The sequence below is a fragment of the Scyliorhinus torazame genome, chromosome 10 (assembly GCF_047496885.1).
Source record: "Scyliorhinus torazame isolate Kashiwa2021f chromosome 10, sScyTor2.1, whole genome shotgun sequence".
NCBI lineage: Eukaryota > Metazoa > Chordata > Chondrichthyes > Carcharhiniformes > Scyliorhinidae > Scyliorhinus > Scyliorhinus torazame.
Genome location: NC_092716.1, coordinates 214465549 through 214486237, shown reverse-complemented (window position 1 = coordinate 214486237; position 20689 = coordinate 214465549). Strand labels below are relative to the sequence as shown.

Genomic DNA, 20689 nt, shown 5'->3' with positions numbered 1-20689 from the left:
TTTTGATATAAATTATATCACTATTATATGCTTATAAACTAAGTGAGGAATAGATTCGCCAACTCCTCTCAAGATGGCACGGGCCTATGCTGAGATTTAATTGCACTCGTACTCATGGCACTTTTAATCTCACTTTCAATCTGCATTATCCCCAGTAACCCACCAAAGGCAGCGATTGCATGTCCAAATAGTGCATTGGATGTAACATGCTTTTAGACATCCTGAGAGTTATGATAAAGTGAAAGTTCTTCTTTCCAAGTTTCCATTCCAAAATAAGGTTAGTTCGTATTCATACGACGCTCCTTACGTCAGAAAATGACTCTGGGCACTTTTTAAAAAAAACATTCTATTGGAGGCATTTTCAAATATATACATAAGGAAGAAAAAAAACAAATATGGCCACGGCTAAGCAAACAACCAAAACATCCTTACACCCTCCCAACAATCTCCACCCACCCACCCCCCACTCTACCCCAGCACCTGCCCCCTCTTTTTAACTTTTAACTCACCCCAAACAGAATAAAAAACCATCCCACCTCGTCGCTGACGACTCAATAGTCCTTAAAGTAGTCGATGAACAGCTTTCACCTTGAGGTTAACGCCTCCAGTGCACCCCTGATGGTCAACTTGATTTCCTCTAACTGCAGGAACTCTGCCAAATCGCTCACCCCTGTCCTCAATGGCTCCAAAACCTGCCAGCACAACAAAATCCATCTCCGGACCATCAGAGAGTCAAAGGCCAACACATTGGCCTCTCTCCCCACCTGCATTCCCGGATCCTTCGACACCCCAAATATCACCACCTCCGGACTCGAAGCTACCGTTACCCCCAAAATCTTCGAGATTATAGCTGCAAATCCCGTCCAAAACCCCTCCATACAAACATGCTTCACCAGCCTCCCCGCACACCACCCTCACCTTTCCTCCACCCTGGAAAGAACTCATTCATCCTGGACACCATCATGTGGGCCCATGTACCACTTTGAACTGGGTGAGACTTAGTCTTGCACATGGCGAGACGCTTTAACCCTTCGCAAAGCCTCCATATTCCAACCCCCAGCGCCCCACCCAGCTCCTCCTCCCACTTGCACCTAACATCCACCACCGAGGCGCTCTCTCTCTTCAACAGCTCCCCACATATATCCGAGACCTATCCCTCTCCTATTTCCTCCTTGGACAGGAGTTTGTCCTGCCACCCTGGAAGTGGCAACATCGGAAACAAAGGCACCTCCTTCTTCAGGAGGTCCCGAACCTGCAGATACCTGAACCCATTCCCCTTCGGCAACTGGTACGTCCCCTCCAGCTCCTCCAGGTCCGCAAACTTCCCCTCCAACAAATAAATCCCTAAAGCATTCCATCTCCACCTGCCGCCACCCCGGAACTTCGCATCTAACCTTGCCAGAACAAACCTATGATTGTCGCAAATCGGCACCCACTGGGAAATGACTTCCATTCTAAAATGCTGCCGCCACTGTTTCCACACCCTCAACACTGATACCACCACTGGGCTCCTGGAGTTAATGGCTGGCAAGAATGGAAGGGGCACCAGCAAAGGTGCCCTCAAACTTGACTCTTTACACGAGGCCGCTTCGATCCGCCACCCACTGACCGCTCCTCTACCGCCCATTTCCTAACAATTGTAACGTTTGTTGCCCAATAATAGTTTTACAAGTTTGGCAAGGGCTCAATCGCCAGGGCAAAGAACAGTGGGCCGAGTGGACAATCCTGCCTCACCCTCAGGTGCAACCCAAAGTACTCTGAGCTGACCCTGTTTGCTCAAACACTCGCCTTAGGCGCCTTATACAACAGACCCAGTCCACAAATCCCTGCCCAAATCCAAACCACCCCAGCACCTCGAATAAATACACCCACTGCACCCGAACGAAAGCTTTCTCCGAGTCCATCGCCACAACCACTTCTACTTCTCGGATCTCCAAGGCCATCATAATGACATTCAGTAACCTGCGGCCATTTGTCGACAGCTGCCGCCTCTTCAGAAATGCCATCTGATCCTCACCTATCACCCCAGCCCACAATCCTCTCCCAACGTCACCAGCGCCTTCGGCACCAGCTTTGCATCTACATTCAACAGTGAAACCTGGCAGTATGACCCACACTGCTCCAAAGCCTTGTCTTTCTTGAAGCGATATCGAGGCTTGAGACAATGTGGGGGGTGGGAAATCTGCCCTCTCCATTAACTCATTCTATATCTCGACTAACGGGCCCCAACTCCGACCCAAACTCCATCTGGAGCTTCTGTCCCTCCTTCAACAACGCCTCCTCAGGCGCTGCTGAGTACCTCCGGTCAACCCTCTGAATGGCCTCCATAAACCTCAATCTCTCGGCCTGCTCCACCCTCTCTTTGTCGCCCGGATCGAAATAAACTCCCCCCTTACCACCGCCTTTGGAGGCGGAAACCTCCCCAGTCTCATTCCCCTCCAAGTAATTCTGGATAGCCACCCCTATCTTTTCGCAAACTACCTTATCTGCCAATAACCCCACACCTAACCTCCATTGCGGCTGTTGGGGACTCCTTTTTTCCAACCTACAAATCCACCCAGTGAAGCGCATGGTCAGACACCACAATCGGCGAATACGCCCATCCAACCACCGCCGCCAACAACGCCTTGTCCAGGAAAAGAAATCAATCCGGAAGTACACTCGGTGGACATGCGAAGAGTACGGAAACTCCTTCACTCTAGGGATCTCTAACTGCCACGGGTCTGCGCCTCCCATGCATTCTATAGATCCCAACAGCGCCTTCAGGGACCTGGGACATTACCAGTCCAACAGGTCTGGGATCGTTGCCAAAACCCACCTCAAAAGCTCTACATCGCCCCAATTTGGGGCATACACATTGACCAGCACCACGGGACCTTCCACTCACCATCACAAATTTACCCCCCCCCCCCCCTCCTCCATCCGGGGTCTGCCACTATCCCCCATCTGAAATGGCACCCTGCTATTGATCAACATTGCCACCCCTCTCGTTTTATCCTATCCCGAATAGAATACCTGTGTCTGCCATTCCTTCCTCAATCTTATTGGTCCCCCCCCCCACCCTTCAAATGCGCCTCCTGAAGAAACACCACATCCACCTTCAAATTCTTAAGTGCGCAAAAACATGAGACCTCTCAATTGGCCCATTTAATCCCGAATATTCCATGTAAACAACCGGGTGGGGGGGGCTCTTTTCCCCCCCCCCTCTCCGATCAGCCATTAGCCTTCTTTAACCAGCTCCCCCAGGTCGACGCCTCGCACACCCTCGGGGCCTCCCCAAGATGTCTGCTGCTATTCCCCCTTAGCCAACTGCGTCACACCAACTCCGCCCACATTAGCATCCCGCCACTCCCCCAAACCCCTCCCCCCACAATAAACAAAGAAACAGAAAACCAACCCACCCCACGCCTCCCGCACTCCCTCCACGGATCGACCCTCCCCACTTCACTCATGTTAACTAGCCTATCTTCTAGCACGGTGGCTCCCACTTGAAGCAACCACCTACCTCCCCTTCACTCCCACCCCAACAGGTCCCCCATAAAACAGTAGAACATACTTACCCAGTCCATGCCCAAACAAAATGAATACAACAATCTGCCCAGCATACACACCCACATTCCCTGTTCTGGCATCTCCAAATGTCCTCAGTCCCCCAGTCCATGGTCTCTCATAAGTTTACTTGCCTCCTCCAGCGTATCAAAATAGAATCCTGATTCCGATGTGTCACCCACGGACGAACAGGATATAACACCCCAAACTTTACTCCTTTCTTGTAGAGGGCTGCTTTGACACTATTGAATGCAGCCCGCCATTCAATAGACCAACTCTGCACCCAGGTCCTGGTAGATACATACCACATTTCCATCCCAGGTACACTCTCTTGTCACCTTCTCCCACCACAGAATCTTCTCTCTATCTAGAAAATAATGTAACCGCACCCTGGCTGCTCCCCGGCTTCGGCATCCTCCTCAGCGACTTGTGCGTCCCATCTACTTCAGGAGGTCAGTCCAAGACCCTCCTCCCCCACTAACATCTCAAACATCTTTGCCACATACTTTGTGGCTTGCATTACCTCAATCCCTTCAGGCAGCCCCACAATCTGAAGATTCTGCCTCATGGAGCGATTCTCCAAGTCCTCCACCTTCTCCCTGAGCCACTTCTGGCAATCCGCCACGAGCACCTCCTCTGCCTCCAATGAGGCCAGCCAGTCCTCATGATCCACCACCTTCTGGACCTCCAAACTCTGCGCCTACAGCCTTTGCTCCACCCTCTCAAAAGCTGCCCTGATCTGCTCTGCCACCTTAGCCAGGTCCTCTGAGGCCTCTTGTTGGATCTTGACATTCAGAAACACCACCAATTGCTCAGTAGATTACTGGGCTGGGGACGACACCCCAGAGCTCTCCGCCATCTTTCCCTTGATGCACTTTCTTCTCCCGGCCAGACCGCTGCCCATTGATCATTGCACTCCTTGTCTGATAAGCCATAAACAGGTCCTACCAGAGGAGCATTTCTATCTCTCACTGATCATGCACTTTGCACCAGCAAACACCCCCTATATCAGGTGAAAAGTACTGTGGTAATTACCACTGTTGTACATATTAGGAGTTGTGTGGTAAGACCCTGTACTACAGGTACGGGGGCAGTCCCTGCTTGCTGGCTCCGCCTAGTTGGCGGAGTATAAATGTGTGTGCTCCCTATACAGCAGCCATTTCGCCAGCTGCTGTAGGAGGCCACACATCTTAGAGTAATAAAGCCTCAGTTGTATTCAACTCTCGTCTCTGTGCAATTGATCGTGCATCAAGTACCAAACAAATTCACCGCGAGCAGGAGCCACAAAATGTGCGACCACTCAGTTCATGGCCACCCCCGTAAGTCCTCGGGAACTTCTTAAAGCATCGAGGTGGGTACTGAGGAAGAAATAGAAGTGAGAGGAGACAAAAGGCATGGCTGAAGAGCTGACCCGAGAAATTGGATGCTTATTAGTCACAAGTATTCCTTCAGATTCAATTGTTCCAATACTTTCATGGCAGGCCTCTCAACCCCGACCCTCCATAAGCTTCAATTCATCCAAACCTTTGCTTGTGTTCTAATGCACACCAAGCTTGGCTCACCCATCAGCCTGTAATTGCTGGCATCTATTCAAAATTTTCATCCTCGTGTCAAAATCCTTCATGGCCTCACCCCATCGTATCTCTCAAATCCCCTCCAGATCGTCAACCCGCCAACTCTGGCCTCTTCCCCATCCTTCATTCCCTTCGCCCCATCAGACCTTCAACCTTCTCAGCTGTAATCTCTCAACTTCCCTACACCTTTCCTAATTTCTGCCTCTCTATCCTTTAAGACAATCCTTATTTCATTATATATCTTTTTATCTCTACATTTTCATCAAATAAATAACAAAACAAACACGATAACAATCCCCCAGTATCACCCTCAAAAATAATCCAGTACATCAATCTGTACATTCCAGGTAAAAATTAACGAAACAGTAAAATGTTCTCCCCGCCAACCCCCCACCCCAATGTTCAATGGCAACCAATTCTCGAAAGTGCATAATAAACAGTCCCCATGAATTGTAGAAGCCCTCCTTCATCCCCTGCAGCTCAAATTCCACCTTCTCAAAGGTCAAAAATTCAAGTAGGTCCCCCCTGCCACACCGAGGCACAGGGTGCAGAAGCTGACCTCCACCCAACTGGACCCACCTCCAGGCAATCAACGAGGCGAAGGCCAAAATATCTGACCCTGCATCCCCTGCAGCTTGGGCCGGTCCGATCCCTGAAAATGGCTTCTAAGGAACCCGGTTCCAAGTCCACATGCAGTACCCCCAAGATGATGCTAAAGACCTCACTCCAATACCTTTCCAGCTTCAGACAGGACCAAAATATATGTACATGGTTTGCAGGACCCCTCCCACACCGCTCACAGACAACGTCCACTCCCTCGTAGAGTCAGCTCATCCTTGCCCTCGTGAAGTTGTGCCCTATACACAACCTTCAGCTGTGTCAGCCCCAACTTCGTGCATGAGGTAGAGGCGTTCACTCTTCGTAGCACCTCACCCCACAAACCTTCTTCCGTTACCTCCCCTAGCTCTTCTTCCCACTAGGCCTTAATCCCTTCCATGGACTCCTTGTCATCCTCCAGAATCTTCCCATAAATCGGTGACACCATCCCGTTCTCCAATCCCCCTGCCATCAATACCTCTTCCAACAACGAGGGGGTTTGTGCTATTGGGAAGCTGTGAGCGTCCTTCCTTGCAAAGAATCAGAGCTGTAGGAACCAAAACCTTTCTCCTTGCCCCACCAATACTTCTCTCCCAACTCTTCCAGCCTCACAAAACATCCTCCCTGGGAACAGGTCTTTTAATACCCTGATCCCCCTCTCCTCTCATCTCCAAAACCTCCCATCCAGCCTCCCTGGCTCAAACATGTGATTCCCCCTAATCAGCATCTCTCCTAACCCAGCTCCCAACTTAAAGTGCTGCCTCAACTACTCCAAATCTTCAGTGTTGCCACCAGACTCCCAGAATACTTACCCGGGGCCATTGGAAGTGGCGCCACAACCAGCGCCCTCAACCATTACCCCCTGCACAGACCTTCCTCCATCCTAACCCACTGGGACTCATCCCCCACAACCCAACTCCTCACCTTTTCTGCATTTGCCACCCAATAACAGTATAGTAAATTCGAGAGGCCAACCTCCCCACCTGCCACCCTCTCTGCAGGACCACCTTCCTGACCCTGGCTACCTTTCCACCAGATAAACGAGGTGACCAATTTGTCCACGTCCTTGAAGAATGTCTTCGGTAAAGACTGGTAGGCACTGAAACAAAAACAAAAATTGCGGCAACACTTTCATTTTAATCGCCTGCACCCAGCCCACCAATGACAGGGAGGTTGTCACACCTTGCAAGTCAGCTTTCACCCTCCCCACCAAGCTAGTAAATTGTACCTATGGAGCCCCCACCCAATCCCACACCCCCAAATACCTGGAGTGTGTTGCTGCCCTGCAAAATGGCAGCCCTCCCATTCCCACCCCCACTCCCGGCTGGGATACCTCAAAATATTCACTCTTCTCCAAGTTCAATTTATATCCTGAAAATGACCCAAATCTTTGAAGAAGTCCCATTATGTTCCCCACCGACATACTCCGCTCTGATATATATAACAATAAATCATACGTGGACAAAGATACCTTATATTCCACCTGTCTCAAAGTTTGTGGTAACTCCCCCTTCCCTATCACCTCCTCAAACATCCCCACCATCAGCGGTGCCTATTTGTCTTTGAACTTCTTGTAATACTCCACTGGGAACCCATCGGGCCTTCCCCAATTGTAGCTTCCTTGGCCTTTGATGCACGATCAATTGCACAAAGACTAAAGTTGGGTACAACTGTGGCTTTATTACAGTCAGATGTGTGGCCTCCTGCTGCAGCTGGCGAAATGGCGGGGCACTGGAGGTCATACATATTTATACAGTTCTCCGTGGGCAGAGCCAGCCGGCAGGAGCTACCGTCCAACCTGTAGTGCAGGTCCTACCTTACATCTCCTATTGCAGTGGTTCACCACAGCCTTAAATTATATCACCTCCCCCCTCACTACCGCCTTTATGTCTTCCCATAACACCACCTGTGATACTTCCCCTGTACAGTTAAATCCTACGTATTCCTCAATCACTTTCCCGATCTTCTCAAAGAAGCGTCGGTCCTCCAAAAACCCCGCACCATTCTCTGCCCCGGCCTCTGATCTATCTCTGTCTCCAGGACCACATCCACTCAGTGCGGCGCATAGTCTGAAATTGCTTTTGCCGCGTATTCTGATCCCGTAATCCCAGTCAACAGTGCCTTCCCTCCCACAACTGGACAAGCGAGCGCGGCCGCGACCTGGCCATCCTCGGCTCTTGCACCATATTCTGATCCCCAAGACATTCCTTAAAGCCAATAGTTTTGTCCAAGCTTTGAACCACACGTCCTATCAGCCATGATTGAATGGCAGAGCAGACTCGATGGGCCGAGAGGCCTAATTCTGCTCCTATGTCTTATGGCCTTATGATCCTAACATAAAACTCCTTCTTTGATCATGACTTCAATGATGGAGCAGAGGGAAACAAGTAACTTGGGCAGTGAATGTTGACAAATTTGTGACTGGGGGATTTACAGATGATTATGTCCTTCAGTACTTTTGCTTACAGGTTTACATAACAGCGATCAGTGGATAGCAACCAGGAAGAATGCAGATTTGTTTTCTCTTCCTAAACCATGGCACTAGAAATAAAATGTTTTAAGTAGTATGGGCGATGATGCCTCTTTATTCAAATGCTTATTAGTCACATTATTCTACAATTAAAGTCCCACAGCCAAGTTCTTTCAAAATATTTTATTTGAAAATGTAAATGCAAAAGGCTTGGAACCATGTATATCCATTTGTATTAATCAGTTAAAATTAATCATTACATTTATATTAATTAAGATTCATTAGAGACCATTTTGATGATTCTTTAACAACATTTTATTTATTGAAATATGAACAGCGAATGCACTGGAAATGTTCTAATTGTTATTAAAAAGGTTTCTTTCTATATATTTATCTAAAATATGTTCCAATAAATTACGTTAAAACATTTGTCAATAAATTAATTTAAAATATTTTTCAATAAATAATTTAAAATCTGTTTTAATAAACAATTTAAAATCCAGAAGCTATAAAATATATTATTTGTTAATAACTGAAACCTGTTTTAAAGTTAGTTCCTCATTTATATCTCGTCTTTCAGAAATGTCACCAGCGTGCCAGATAACAGGAAATGATTCATTGGGCATGGCATCCACAAGGTTAATTTCCTACAAATGATGAGAGTTGGCTATTATGTGAGCACTGACCATATTCTGGTAAGATGAAAGTTACAAATTACATTTCAAGGTGACTGGTAAAACATTACATTCACTTTTATCAAATATCTTCTCTCCTCTCCCAGAAAGTGCTGCCTCCTGCTGGGGTGTTGTGAAACAGGTGCTGGCTGCTTTTATTTCTTTATGTATTATATTGTTGATTTTAGATATTTTTCTTGGTATAGTATAAGTAACAATATTTCAAAATGCTTATCGTTGGAAGTATTTTTTTCCATAAACTTAAAACTGACCCTTGCTCTATATCTTATCCAAGTGCTCAATCTCTGTGGCAATGCATGTCAGCACAATATTCATCATGGACAGCACCACAGTGGTGTCTATTCCTGCTTTACCCAATGTCGACATACACAAGCCATGTCATTAAATGTTTTTTTTCCTTTGTCTCCCCTAACTTATAGACCTTATGGTCATCTCTCCCGCGACCACCCAATTCAACGTACCCAATGGGACTGTCTGACACTGAGAACTAGGTGGTCCCACTGAGCCATCTGAACAGCTTACTTCCAGTGGTTTGTTTGCTCTGATTTATAAATGGCACAATGTGTTGAAATATGTCACTGTTAATTCACCAGAATAGACATTGTTTCAGTTTTGTTTTTTAAAAACTTCTAAAATGTAACGAGCAGGTAGTTGATGACAAAACAACACGGCTATTATCAGATAACTTTCTGCCCCTGTTATTCTAACCTGTACCATGACCCTCAAAATGTTTAATTTAATGCAACAAGCAGTGCTCCTAGCATCTATATTTTCAGTTGTCTGCCCCAAATTATCAAGAAAAATTGCTATAATTTTGGATCCACAGTTCTTTCACCTCTTCAGAAGATAACTGACTCATGCTAGGATGTGCCTCACCCAAGTGGCCGTTCTTGATGCCTGAGCCCAGAAAACTGTACGCGTCAGGAGAGCATTCGTCTGTTGGTGATACATTACTGATCAGCTTTGTACTGTCCTCAGTTTGTTTTTAAATTTAGAGTACCAAATTTCTTTTTTTCCAATTAAGGGGCAATTTAGCGTGGCCAATTCATCTACTCTGCACATCTTTTTTGGGTTGTGGGGGTGAGACCCACGCAGACATGGGGAGAATGTACAAACTCCACATGGACAATGACGGAGGGCCGGGATCGAACCCGGGTTTTCGGTGCCGTGAGGCAGCAGTGCTAACCACTGCGCCACCGTGCTGCCCTCATACTGTCCTCAGTTGATACTCACACTTGCTATCAAAAACTACCTGAATAACAATCAGAACTAGGAATCCTAGCTGATGTTCCCCTCCCGTGCCAAGGAACTGAGCTCATTGGTACCCTAGCTACTTCTTTCTATAGCTGGTCCTGCTCAATGCCATTTAAGACCCATTTCTTCCAATATTTTCGCCCCTTTGTTCATATGGACTAGCCAATGACTATTTTGTTAATATTTCCATCCGTGGGCTGGGTATGGAAATTGTCACAAATGTGTCATTCCATATTGGTGTCATTCAGTGACATCTCAGTATTGCACATTACAGGAAAGTTGAAAAGGGACTGGAGGAATTGAACACCAGGCTAATACTAGGTAGTATTTCTTTTAAGTCTGAGCTATAATTTACGATTTAGAAAGGTTACCAGCAACATATAATGCCAGAAAAGCAGAGCTAAGCTAAATATTTTCATCAATTTTTCTATGTCTGTTACACGTAGATACATTGTAAATGTGTTTTGTGCCAATTTACTCTCTCCAGTATTCCTAGTCAAATTCTACAACTGTTCGTTTAGCAGATATTTGATTGCAACAGTTTTTACAAATGCCTACACATAGCATAGTAATCAGAAGACTATACCCCCATCACCTCCCATGTAACGTTCTGAAAAAAATGAGCTTAAGTAAAGAAATTGTAATTTAACAATAAATTTGAGTACTGACTATTCTCAAAAAATGCGATAAACTTATTTCAACGACTGGCAATCCCAAACTGAGAATGTCCATTTATTGGAACAGTGAGGTGGGGGAAGCACGGTGGCGCAAGTGGTTAGCACGGTTGCCTCACAGCGCCGAGGTCCCAGGTTCGATCCCGGCTCTGGGCCACTGTCCGTGTGGAGTTTGCACATTCTCCTCGTGTTTGCGTGGGTTTCGCCCCCACAACCCAAAAGATGTGCAGGATAGATGGATTGGCCTCGCTAAATTGCCCCTTAATTGGAAAAGATGCATTGGATACTCTACATTTTTAGAAAAAAAAAGAACAGTGAGGTGCAGCCACATCTGCATGAACGTTACAAAGTGGCATCTATTATGGAGCGAAATTGAAGTTCACAAACACTGCCATTCCTTTGATTTCCATGCTAAATGAAGAATTTGCGCAAAACAGCGGCCAAATTCTTCCAGGATCATATGTTCTGCTACTGAGAGCGAATGATAAGCTTTTTCCGCCTCTTCTGCCTGGGCCAAGAGGCAGCCACAAGTAGCATCTATGACGTCCCAGGTGACAAAGGTAAAAGGATGTCTGTCAATAGTTCAAAAAATTGAACAAAATGAAAACATGAGCATGTCAGTTTATGCAATCACTCCTTTGAATGAAACATCACAGTATCATAAAAGCCATCACGCCAAGTTATCTATGTCTCGGATTGCAGACATGTCTTGTATATATGATGAAACTGCTTCCAGGAATATTTTCACAAGAAAAATGCCCCAGAAAAAGGGAAATAGCTAAAGCACATTGTTGCAATGTACTGGTTGGTTGAGCTTGATGTGCTTATGGCTGGTTGATGCAAGCCACTAGTGGCAGATGTTGCCTTTGTAGTACTATGAAATTATCTCCCAAGAAGTGTTTGTTACCTCCAACTACAGGCGTATGTCCAATATTAACTGCTCTTTCAGGTAAAGTGGGCATTGGGACTTGGCCAGATTCCTATTGTCTAATTTTCAGAAGCGCAAAGAACAGCTTTTAAATAAAAAATACTAAATTATTAAACTTATAATTTACTATGTATCTGAAAAATCATTAGTTTTGTTTTACTGTCAAGATTTATTTCCTGGAGAGACAGGATGCCTAATCGGCCATGTTAGATTTGTGTGCGTCTTGATGATATGATTTGCTCATTATGGATGGTGCCAGATTGCCCAGATATAGTACTGTCATTAAGGCTGAACGTTCAGTGTAGATACATGTAGGAAAATTCTAGGATATCTCAGATTTTATAGTATATACCTTTGCAGCACGGTAGCATTGTGGATAGCGCAATTGCTTCACAGCTCCAGGGTCCCAGGTTCGAATCCGGCTTGGGTCACTGTCTGTGCGGAGTCTGCACATCCTCCCCGTGTGTGCGTGGGTTTCCTCCGGGTGCTCCGGTTTCCTCCCACAGTCCAAAGATGTGCAGGTTAGGTGGATTGGCCATGATAAATTGCCCTTAGTGTCCAAAATTGCCCTTAGTGTTGAGTGGGGTTACTGGGTTATGGGGATAGAGTGGAGGTGTTGACCTTGGGTGGGCTGCTCTTTCCAAGAGCCGGTGCAGACTCGATGGGCCAAATGGCCTCCTTCTGCACTGTAAATTCTATGATAATCTATGATTTTCCTTTCCAAAATGTTCTTCTCATACTTGGGGTACTTCTATGAATGCCAGCTAATCTCCAACTCCTTGTCCAAATGGATGTTCATCATATGTGAGTCTTGAGAGTGAGTACACAGATTTATTGACCATGGAGAGTAATCTGAGCCAAATCCAATCCTGTCCTCAACTAACAAACATAAAGATGTAGCTTCTAGTCAACATCCCTGGACAATAATTGGGAACAACACCAATCCACTTGTATATAGAGGATTGATTTTTCTTTCTGTTCTCAGTCCAGTCCAATTTTATCATTCTTGTGTCACTCCAGGATATTAGCTAGCTCATCAGTGACTAAGAAACAAAATCAACTCTTTTTGTTCTGTGATTATTATTATTAATAAAGACCAACAGGAGAGCTTTCCAAATAATTTTCTAACTGTTAGAAAAGGGAAATACTATACTCCGCGTACACACACGACTGCGTGGCAAAATTTGTTTCCAACTCCATCTACAAGTTTGCTGATGATATGACCATAGTGGGCCGGATCTCGAATAACGACGAGGCAGAATACAGGAGGGAGATAGAGAACCTCGAGGAGTGGTGCAGCGACAACAATCTATCCCTGAATGCCAGCAAAACTAAAGAGCTGGTCATTAACTTCAGGAAGCAAAGTACTGCATACATCCCTGTCAGCATCAACGGGGCTGAGGTGGAGATGGTGAGAAGTTTCAAATTCCTAGGGGTACACATCTCAAAAAATCTGTCCTGTTCGGCACTACCACCAAGAAAGCACAACAGCGCCTATACTTCCTCAGGAAACGAAGGAAATTCGGTATGTCCACATGAACTCTTACCAACTTTTACAGATCCTATCTGGCTGCATCACAGCCTGGTATGGCAACTGCTCGGCCCAAGACCGCAAGAAACTTCAGAGAGTCGTGAACACAGCCCAGTCCATCACACGAACCTGCCTCCCATCCAGTAACTCTATCTACACCTCCCACTGCCTGGGAAAAGCGGGCAGCATAATCATAGAGCCCGCCCACCCGGCTTACTCACTCTTCCATCGGGCAGGAGATGCAAAAGTCTGATAACATGCCACAAACAGACTCAAAAACAGCTTCTTCCCCAGTGTTACCAGACTCCTAAATAACCTTCTTATGGACTGACCTGATTAACACTACACCCCTGTATGCTTCACCCGATGCCGGTGTTTATGCAGTTACATTGTGTACCTTGTGTTGCCCTATTATGGTAATTTATTTTATTTCCTTTTCTTTTCATGTACTTAATAATCTGTTGAGCTGCTCGCAAAAAATACTTTTCACTTTACCTCGGTACACGTGACACTAAACAAATCCAATCCAAGGTATACCAAAGATTTTAAATTTACACTTTACACTCAGCATGTAAACAAAATAAATTATACTGGAATGATGCTTGCCAATGGGAACTTTATAGGGAAAATTTGCTAATCCAAAACTGCACCTTTTCGTGTCTCTGCTGAAAGGTTGGTAAAGCTGAGCTACAGAGATCAAGACCATTCTTAACCTGTACAAAGTTAGCAGCCACCATAGTTCACTTCTTTGCCCCTGGCTAGTGAGGGAAGATTAGCCAGGATCATCCTCTAGTGACACTTGCTGGAAAATGCTCATGGCCTATACATTCAACAGTGGCAAGATGTTTCTCCTTATCCGTCAGCTGTCTGTAGCCTGTTGATGTTCACAATCGAGACTTGGGCAGGTAGAATAATCAGGCCAATGTATTGGAGCCATGATGTCGAGATGCTGCCTTTGGACTGGGGTGGGCACAGTAAGAAGTCTTACAACACCAGGTTAAAGTTCAACAGGTTTGTTTCGAATCACTAGCTTTCAGAGCATAGCTCCTTCCTCAGGTGAATGAAGAGGTGGGTTCCAGAAACACACATATAAAAGTCAATGATGCAAGACGATACATTGAATGCGAGTCTTTGCAGATAATTAAGCCTTTACAGGTCCAGGCGGAGTGACTGGAGAGGGGGCTAATCACAGGTTAAAGAGATGTGAATTGCCTCAAGCCAAGACAGTTGGTAGGATTTATTTTTGCTGTGGCACGTTAGAACTGTCGATCGAGGAATCGACATCTACAGACACTGAAAAATGCTCTCATACGAACGGGATATGGTGCTCGACTCATTGATCGACAGTTCCAATGCGCCACAGCAAAAAAACGCACCAACCTCCTCAGGAGACAAACACGGGACACAACCGACAGAGTACCCTTCATCCAGTACTTCTCTGGAGCAGAGAAACTATGACATCGTCTTCGCAGCCTTCAACACGTCATCAATGAAGATGAACATCTTGCCAAGGCCATCCCCACACCCCCACTACTTGCCTTCAAACATCCGCGCAACCTCAAACAGACCATTGTTTGCAGAAAACTACCCAGCCTTCAGGAGAACAGCGACCACGACACCACACAACCCTGCCATGGCAACCTCTGCAAGACGTGCCAGATCATCGACATGGGTACCACCATTACACCCGAGAACACCACCCACCAGGTATGCGGTACATACTCGTGCGACTCGGCCAACGTTGTCTATTTACGCTGCAGGAAAGGATATCCCGAGGTGTGGTACATTGGTGAGACCATGCAGGCATTGCAACAATGGATAAATGGACATCGCGTGACAATCGCCACGCAGGAATGATCCCTTCCAGTCGTGGAACACTTCAGCGGTACAAGGGCATTCAGCCTTTGATCTTCGGGTAAGCGTTCTCCAAGGCGGCTTTCAGGACACGCGACAATGCACAATCGCCGAGCAGAAACTGATAGCCAAGTTCTGCACACATGAGTACGGCCCAAACTGGGATGTTGGATTCATGTTGCATTATATTCACCCCCCCACCAACTGGCCTGGGCATGCGAAATCCTACCAACTGTCCTGGCTTGAGGCAATTCACACCTCTTTAGCCTGTGATTATCCCTCTCTCCAGTCACTCCGTCTGGACCTGTAAATACTTAATTACCTGCAAAGACTCACATTCAAAGTATCGTCTTGTATCATTGACTTTGTCTATATATGTGATTCTGGAACCCACCTCTTCATTCACCTGAGGAAGGAGCTGAGCTCCGAAAGCTAGTGATTCAAAACAAACCTGTTGGACTTTAACCTGGTGTTGTAAGACTTCTTACAATGTATTGGAGAGCCGCAATGATCTGTCGAATTGCACCTCGAGTCTGGGTCTTAAGTGTAGAAGGGTAGAATATTGACAGAAGAAATAAGGGTTTTATTTTTAAAGTTACCTTTCCCGATTCACTTTCACTTGTTTGCTGTAGTTGAATATTTCAGGAAAAAGTTTAGTCCTAGGTTGACAAATGCCCATGTCACTGTGGTCGGGAATACTCATTAGTGTCCTCCTCTCAGGACTCTCCTCATAATTTCGGCATCCAATACACTTGCAAATAGAGGAGCACATTATTTTTGCCTGAGCAAAAAAAAAAGGCAAAACAATTAATGAAATCAATTAAATCTCACTCAAGGACCACTCATAAAAGCATAACACACAAAATTCCATTTCCATTTAATTCCCTACAAATGAAATGCAAAAGAATTAAACCATTCATACTTCTAAATGTTATTTACTGCTGGAGACTCACAGCACAATCAACCAATAGTTGACTTCATCTTGACCCAGTGATTTAGCACAGGCTATCAATGAAAGAGGAGCTGTTTTTAAGAAGGTGTTTGATTAGAATGTGATTTGTTCAAATTGGAAAGAGAGTGCCTTCATTAAAAGCGCATCAAACATGATGTAACAGTGTATTTCAATATAATTTTCATACTTGGTTTAAACACAGAAAATAATCAATCAAACACTTTTAGTAATGCAACATCAATAGTTGATGAACATCTGAAATAAAAACAGGAAATACTGGAAACACTCGGGGAAGGTGGGGTGGGGGAAGAGGTGATGATGGAGGGGGGTGCAGAGTGCTGTCAAATTAGGTGCGAATGGTGGCTTTGAAACTGGCAAGTTTCACAAGCTGTTCTTGCCTGATCCAACACTGCAATTTTGGGAAAATTGCACCCTAGTTGTTCTTGCAGAACTGGAAGCTGTTTTGTTATGTTTCCTTTGTAACATAAGCGGCTTCCTTGTGCTGCATTTGTCAAAGGAAGGTCGAGACGTGTAGATAACTTCAACACATTTATTTACACTATGTACACTTTTATAACTTGAGTTCGACACTACTGCTAATCCTATTATAGCTACCTAAAATGACTAACCATCTGCTGTCTTCCACGTGGTGGGTGTAATATTGAATCAACCCTGTGCCTCTCCACTGACTGTCTCCACTGGCCAAAGGGTAGATCATGTGTGTGGTGTCCTTTATGTATGGGTTGGTGTAATGCCCCCCCTGTGGTCGTGTCACCTCCTTGTGTATCGTGAATGTCCATTGGTCACCTCCTATCTAACTTATCTATTGGTTGAGTGTGTGTGTGTGATGTTTCTGGTGCTCCCTCTAGTGTCTGGCTAGCTTACAAGTATTTGCAGTGATGCACATCACCACATCCTCCCTTTTTTATATGTTCATATTTTCTGTACACTTTAAGAAAAACTGAACAAAGAACAGGTAGATAAGGTAAGGTATATACAAGTCATGGGAACGGTGATTAAACAATAAGTCCAAATCATTCATGTGAGTCCATAAACCATCAATCATCATGGTCAAATGTCTCTCTTGGTTATGAATGCCATCAACGTTTCCGAGCCACAGGAACCAAGAAGTGGTCAAATCACTTCGCTGTCTGATTTGGAGTCTTTTCCTTTTTTTATGTTTGTGGTGGTGCTGTCGGATGGCATCTTGTAGCGGATAGGTCGTTGACATTGAAGAGGTACCATCAACAGTATCATTCGAGGTCATGGATGTGCCATATGCTGAAGTTGGATAAGACTGTGCATGCTAGTTCTTGCCACATGCTGTGCTGGAAGGGTGATTCTGCTAAGAAGCGTTGAAGCATGTCGATTTGGAGACAGAATTGCTGATCGCATCAATGTCTGGTGATGGTGTGAAACTAGAACCTTGCATCTGATAGGAATATGCTGTCTGGCCAGGCTGGGGTTCAGCAAATCCTGGGCAGTAACTAAGGCATCCAGGCTGTAGTGCAGATTGCGCTGGCGGTAGTCCTCCTTCGGTCTTGATTCCATTAGTGGGCAATCCGTAGTGCTGGCCTGTTTGAGAATATGCTGCATAGACTGCTGGCTGCTGCAGGCTTGATTACTGGGTTTGTCCAGCATGAGCTGTCATTGGCCGCACTGTCGGTGTGGAACAAATGTGTGGACATAGCTGTGGTGAAAATTGGTGTATTCCTCCTGGGCTGTGGCCGCTGCTTGTTATTGCTGACCCAGTGTGATTGTTACATGATCCATCTCCTGTCGTTGTGGCATCTGCTGTCATCCTGAGCGTGCCATCACTGAGGTTGGGGCACTGCCTGTCTGGAGTAAAGTCTGGCTTACGTGAATCAGAGTCGGCGTTTGGTTGCTCCCCATCTGGAGTCTGGTCTGTTTTTTGTTGATGCTCCCCGTCCGGAGTCTTAGCAGGTTCACTGGAGTCAGCTGAGATTTCTTGAAGCTGCACGTCTGGAGTCGGAACATGCAGGAATGCATTGACTAGTGGAGAGGTTCGAGCAATTGAGGGTGGAAGTAGTGTGGTGTCACCGGAGTCACCAGTGGTCTCACAGTGATCGTCGAGTGCCTCTGTACGCACTAGCCGAGGTCTGTCACTTTGTACCTCTTGCATGGGAAGTGGGATGTTATCGTCACTCGTTTCACATACCGTGGGTAGATCCTCAGTAGCTGCTTGCTGTTCACTAGGGTTGGGTAAATTGTCAGAGTTTTCATCTGGTGGTGCAAACAATGTGGGTGGACTGTCATTGTCTTGCCGTTGTCCTTCATTTGGGCTTGAACAGTCATCATCACTTTGTCCTTCATTGTAGCATGATAGACCGTCAACGTCGTCCTGCTGTGCAGTGGAGCGTGGCAGACTGTTATAGTCTTCTTGCTGTTTACGTAAGCATGGCAGACTTGCATCATCTGCCACTAGTTGGTCAGAGGAGGTTTCTAGACCCTCATGGTCTTGTTCCTGCAAGGACTGCGCATCGGAGTCATGCGTTTCTGCCATTGTGGCGTCTGTCCACGAGCTTGCTGTGGAGTCTTGTGATACTGGAGTCACTTCTTGTACGTGCAAGGACTGCGGTGTGGAGTCTTGCATGTCTTCTTTCGTAGAGTCGGGAACCCTGAGCGGGGCGTGGACCACGCTCTGTGTGGCAGCAGGCCGCTCTCTGTGGGCTTGTACCGCTCTCTGTCTCTTAATTTCAGGCTGCAGCATCATCCTGCACTGATGAGTTGGGACGTCATATCTGCTGGGTTGAAGATCCTCAAATCCGAAGAATGAATCTGCATCTGCGTCGGATTCAATGCGGGGGTCGCCAATGTGCAACACGTCCAGTTGCGGTTCGGATTTGGTACTGGTGTAGCCTCTCGAGGTGAAAGGTCCGTCCGAGTCATAGTCGTCTAGGACCATGGAGCTGTCATTGGGCTCGCGAGGTCCAGAGAAAATGTAAAGGTCGGTATCGAAGTATTCAAGGACGGAATCATCAGTTTGTGCGTAGGTGACTGCTTGTTGCAGGGTTCTTCGGAGGTTAATTTCATTTCCTGGTTCAATTTGAGGCATTGTGCTGTCATTCCAGGTGAAGGAAGGTTGTTTTCCGCTTTAAAAGATTTTTTCTTTGATTTGGGACGTTTCCCCGTGAAATTGGTGCGGTCTGGGGCCTCTGATGTCATGACGCGCGTGACGTAGCACGTCGGAAGCGATTGCGCATGCGCAGATCACTGTTCCTTTATCGATGGCCGTTTTCTTGATTGCGCATGCACGCCGTCTCGCACATGCTTAAACTAACCTTCCGGTTCTGCGCACTTCTCGCGCAACTGCGCTAGTGTAGTCCCTTTAGCAAGATGGCCGCCGATCCCGACCCAAATCGTTCTCTGGTCCGGGATTTTGGCCTCGAGGTGAGTACTGGCGCTTCTCTTACCTTTCCTTGCCGATTGGAGTGTGTTTTCCTCACAGTATTTGCCGAATTTGTCCAGGACTGCCTGGAAGTCGCAACTGTACTGCCCCTTGGAAAACTTGAATTTTTAAAAGATTTCTTCTGCTCTTGCACCGGCAATGGTGAGAAGCTCTGTTTTTTCATTATCGGCCAGGTCTTTAAGTTCGGCTGCCACCAGGAAGAATTCAAACGTTTGCCGGAATACCTGCCAGTTTTCGCGGAGATCGCCGTGGTACTGGAGCTGCTGCGGAACCGCGAGCTCGAACATCTTGCCTGGGTATTGCTGGTTGTCACTGTACGCTGAGGTATGGCTATCTGGATTTAAACAGTTCACTACTGGTACCATGTTTTGTTATGTTTCCTTTGTAACATAAGCGGCTTGCTTGTGTTGCATTTGTCAAAGGAAGGTTGAGACGTGTTGATAACTTCAACACATTTATTTACACAATGTACACTTTTATAACTTGAGTTCGACACTACTGCTAATCCTATTATAGCTACCTAAAGTGACTAACCATCTGCTGTCTTCCACGTGGTGGGTGTAATATTGAATCAACCATGTGCCTCTCCTCACTGACTGTCTCCACTGGCCAAAGGGCAGATCATGTGTGTGGTGTCCTTTATATATGGGTTGGTGTAATGCCCCCCTGTGGTCGTGTCACCTCCTTGTGTATCGTGAATGTCCATTGGTCGCCTCCTATCTAACTTATCTATTGGTTGAGTGTGTGTGTGTGTGATGTTTCTGGTGCTCCATCTAGTGTCTGGCTAGCTTACATGTATTTGCAGTGATGCACATCACCACAGAAGCTATTAGAAATAACGATCCTTTAAACAAAAGCTGGCCCTGGTAAAGGGGAAGGGGGCATTAAATTAACAAACAATAAAGTTTCTGCTGGGTGAAGAGGGGAATGTTTAAATTACAAAAGGGATGATAATGCAAGGCAAATGGAACAATTATAAAACAAAAAATCTGTTCAGAGCAATTGCAAGTGATTACAGAAAAATTGCGGAGAGTGAGAAAACCACAGTAAATCTGGCATGGCGACATAGGTAGCCATGGCTGCGGAACATAGCGGATAAAAAGCGGGGAGGCCCCAGGACTGCAGGCCACCATATTGGCCTTTGACTCAAAGGGGATCCTCATCCCATCCCAAGCTCCACA

General features: G+C 46.1%; 1 protein-coding gene and 1 long non-coding RNA gene across 4 annotated transcripts in view; one reads left to right on the top strand and one right to left on the bottom strand.

The window, feature by feature from the left end:
• LOC140384554 (uncharacterized) overlaps positions 1–20689 on the top strand; it is a 98281-nt gene that overhangs the window by 3062 nt on the left and 74530 nt on the right. Inside the window, exons 3-5 of one of the 3 annotated variants that reach the window (XR_011933084.1) lie at positions 8771–8885; positions 8972–9006; positions 9305–10897. This is a non-coding gene — a long non-coding RNA (uncharacterized lncRNA). Of the gene's footprint in view, positions 1–8770; positions 8886–8971; positions 9007–9304; positions 10898–20689 lie in introns of those variants that run through there. The other 2 variants (XR_011933085.1, XR_011933083.1) reach the window with 2 other exon arrangements.
• The window catches only part of tesmin (testis expressed metallothionein like protein), a 48902-nt gene continuing 39276 nt past the window's right edge, over positions 11064–20689 (bottom strand). The window contains exons 6-7 of the mRNA XM_072466772.1: positions 15726–15907; positions 11064–11385 (exon numbers count right to left, since the gene is read on the bottom strand). Of these exons, the coding sequence (XP_072322873.1) occupies positions 11193–11385; positions 15726–15907 (375 nt within the window). The 3' untranslated portion in view covers positions 11064–11192. The remainder of the gene's footprint in view (positions 11386–15725; positions 15908–20689) is intronic.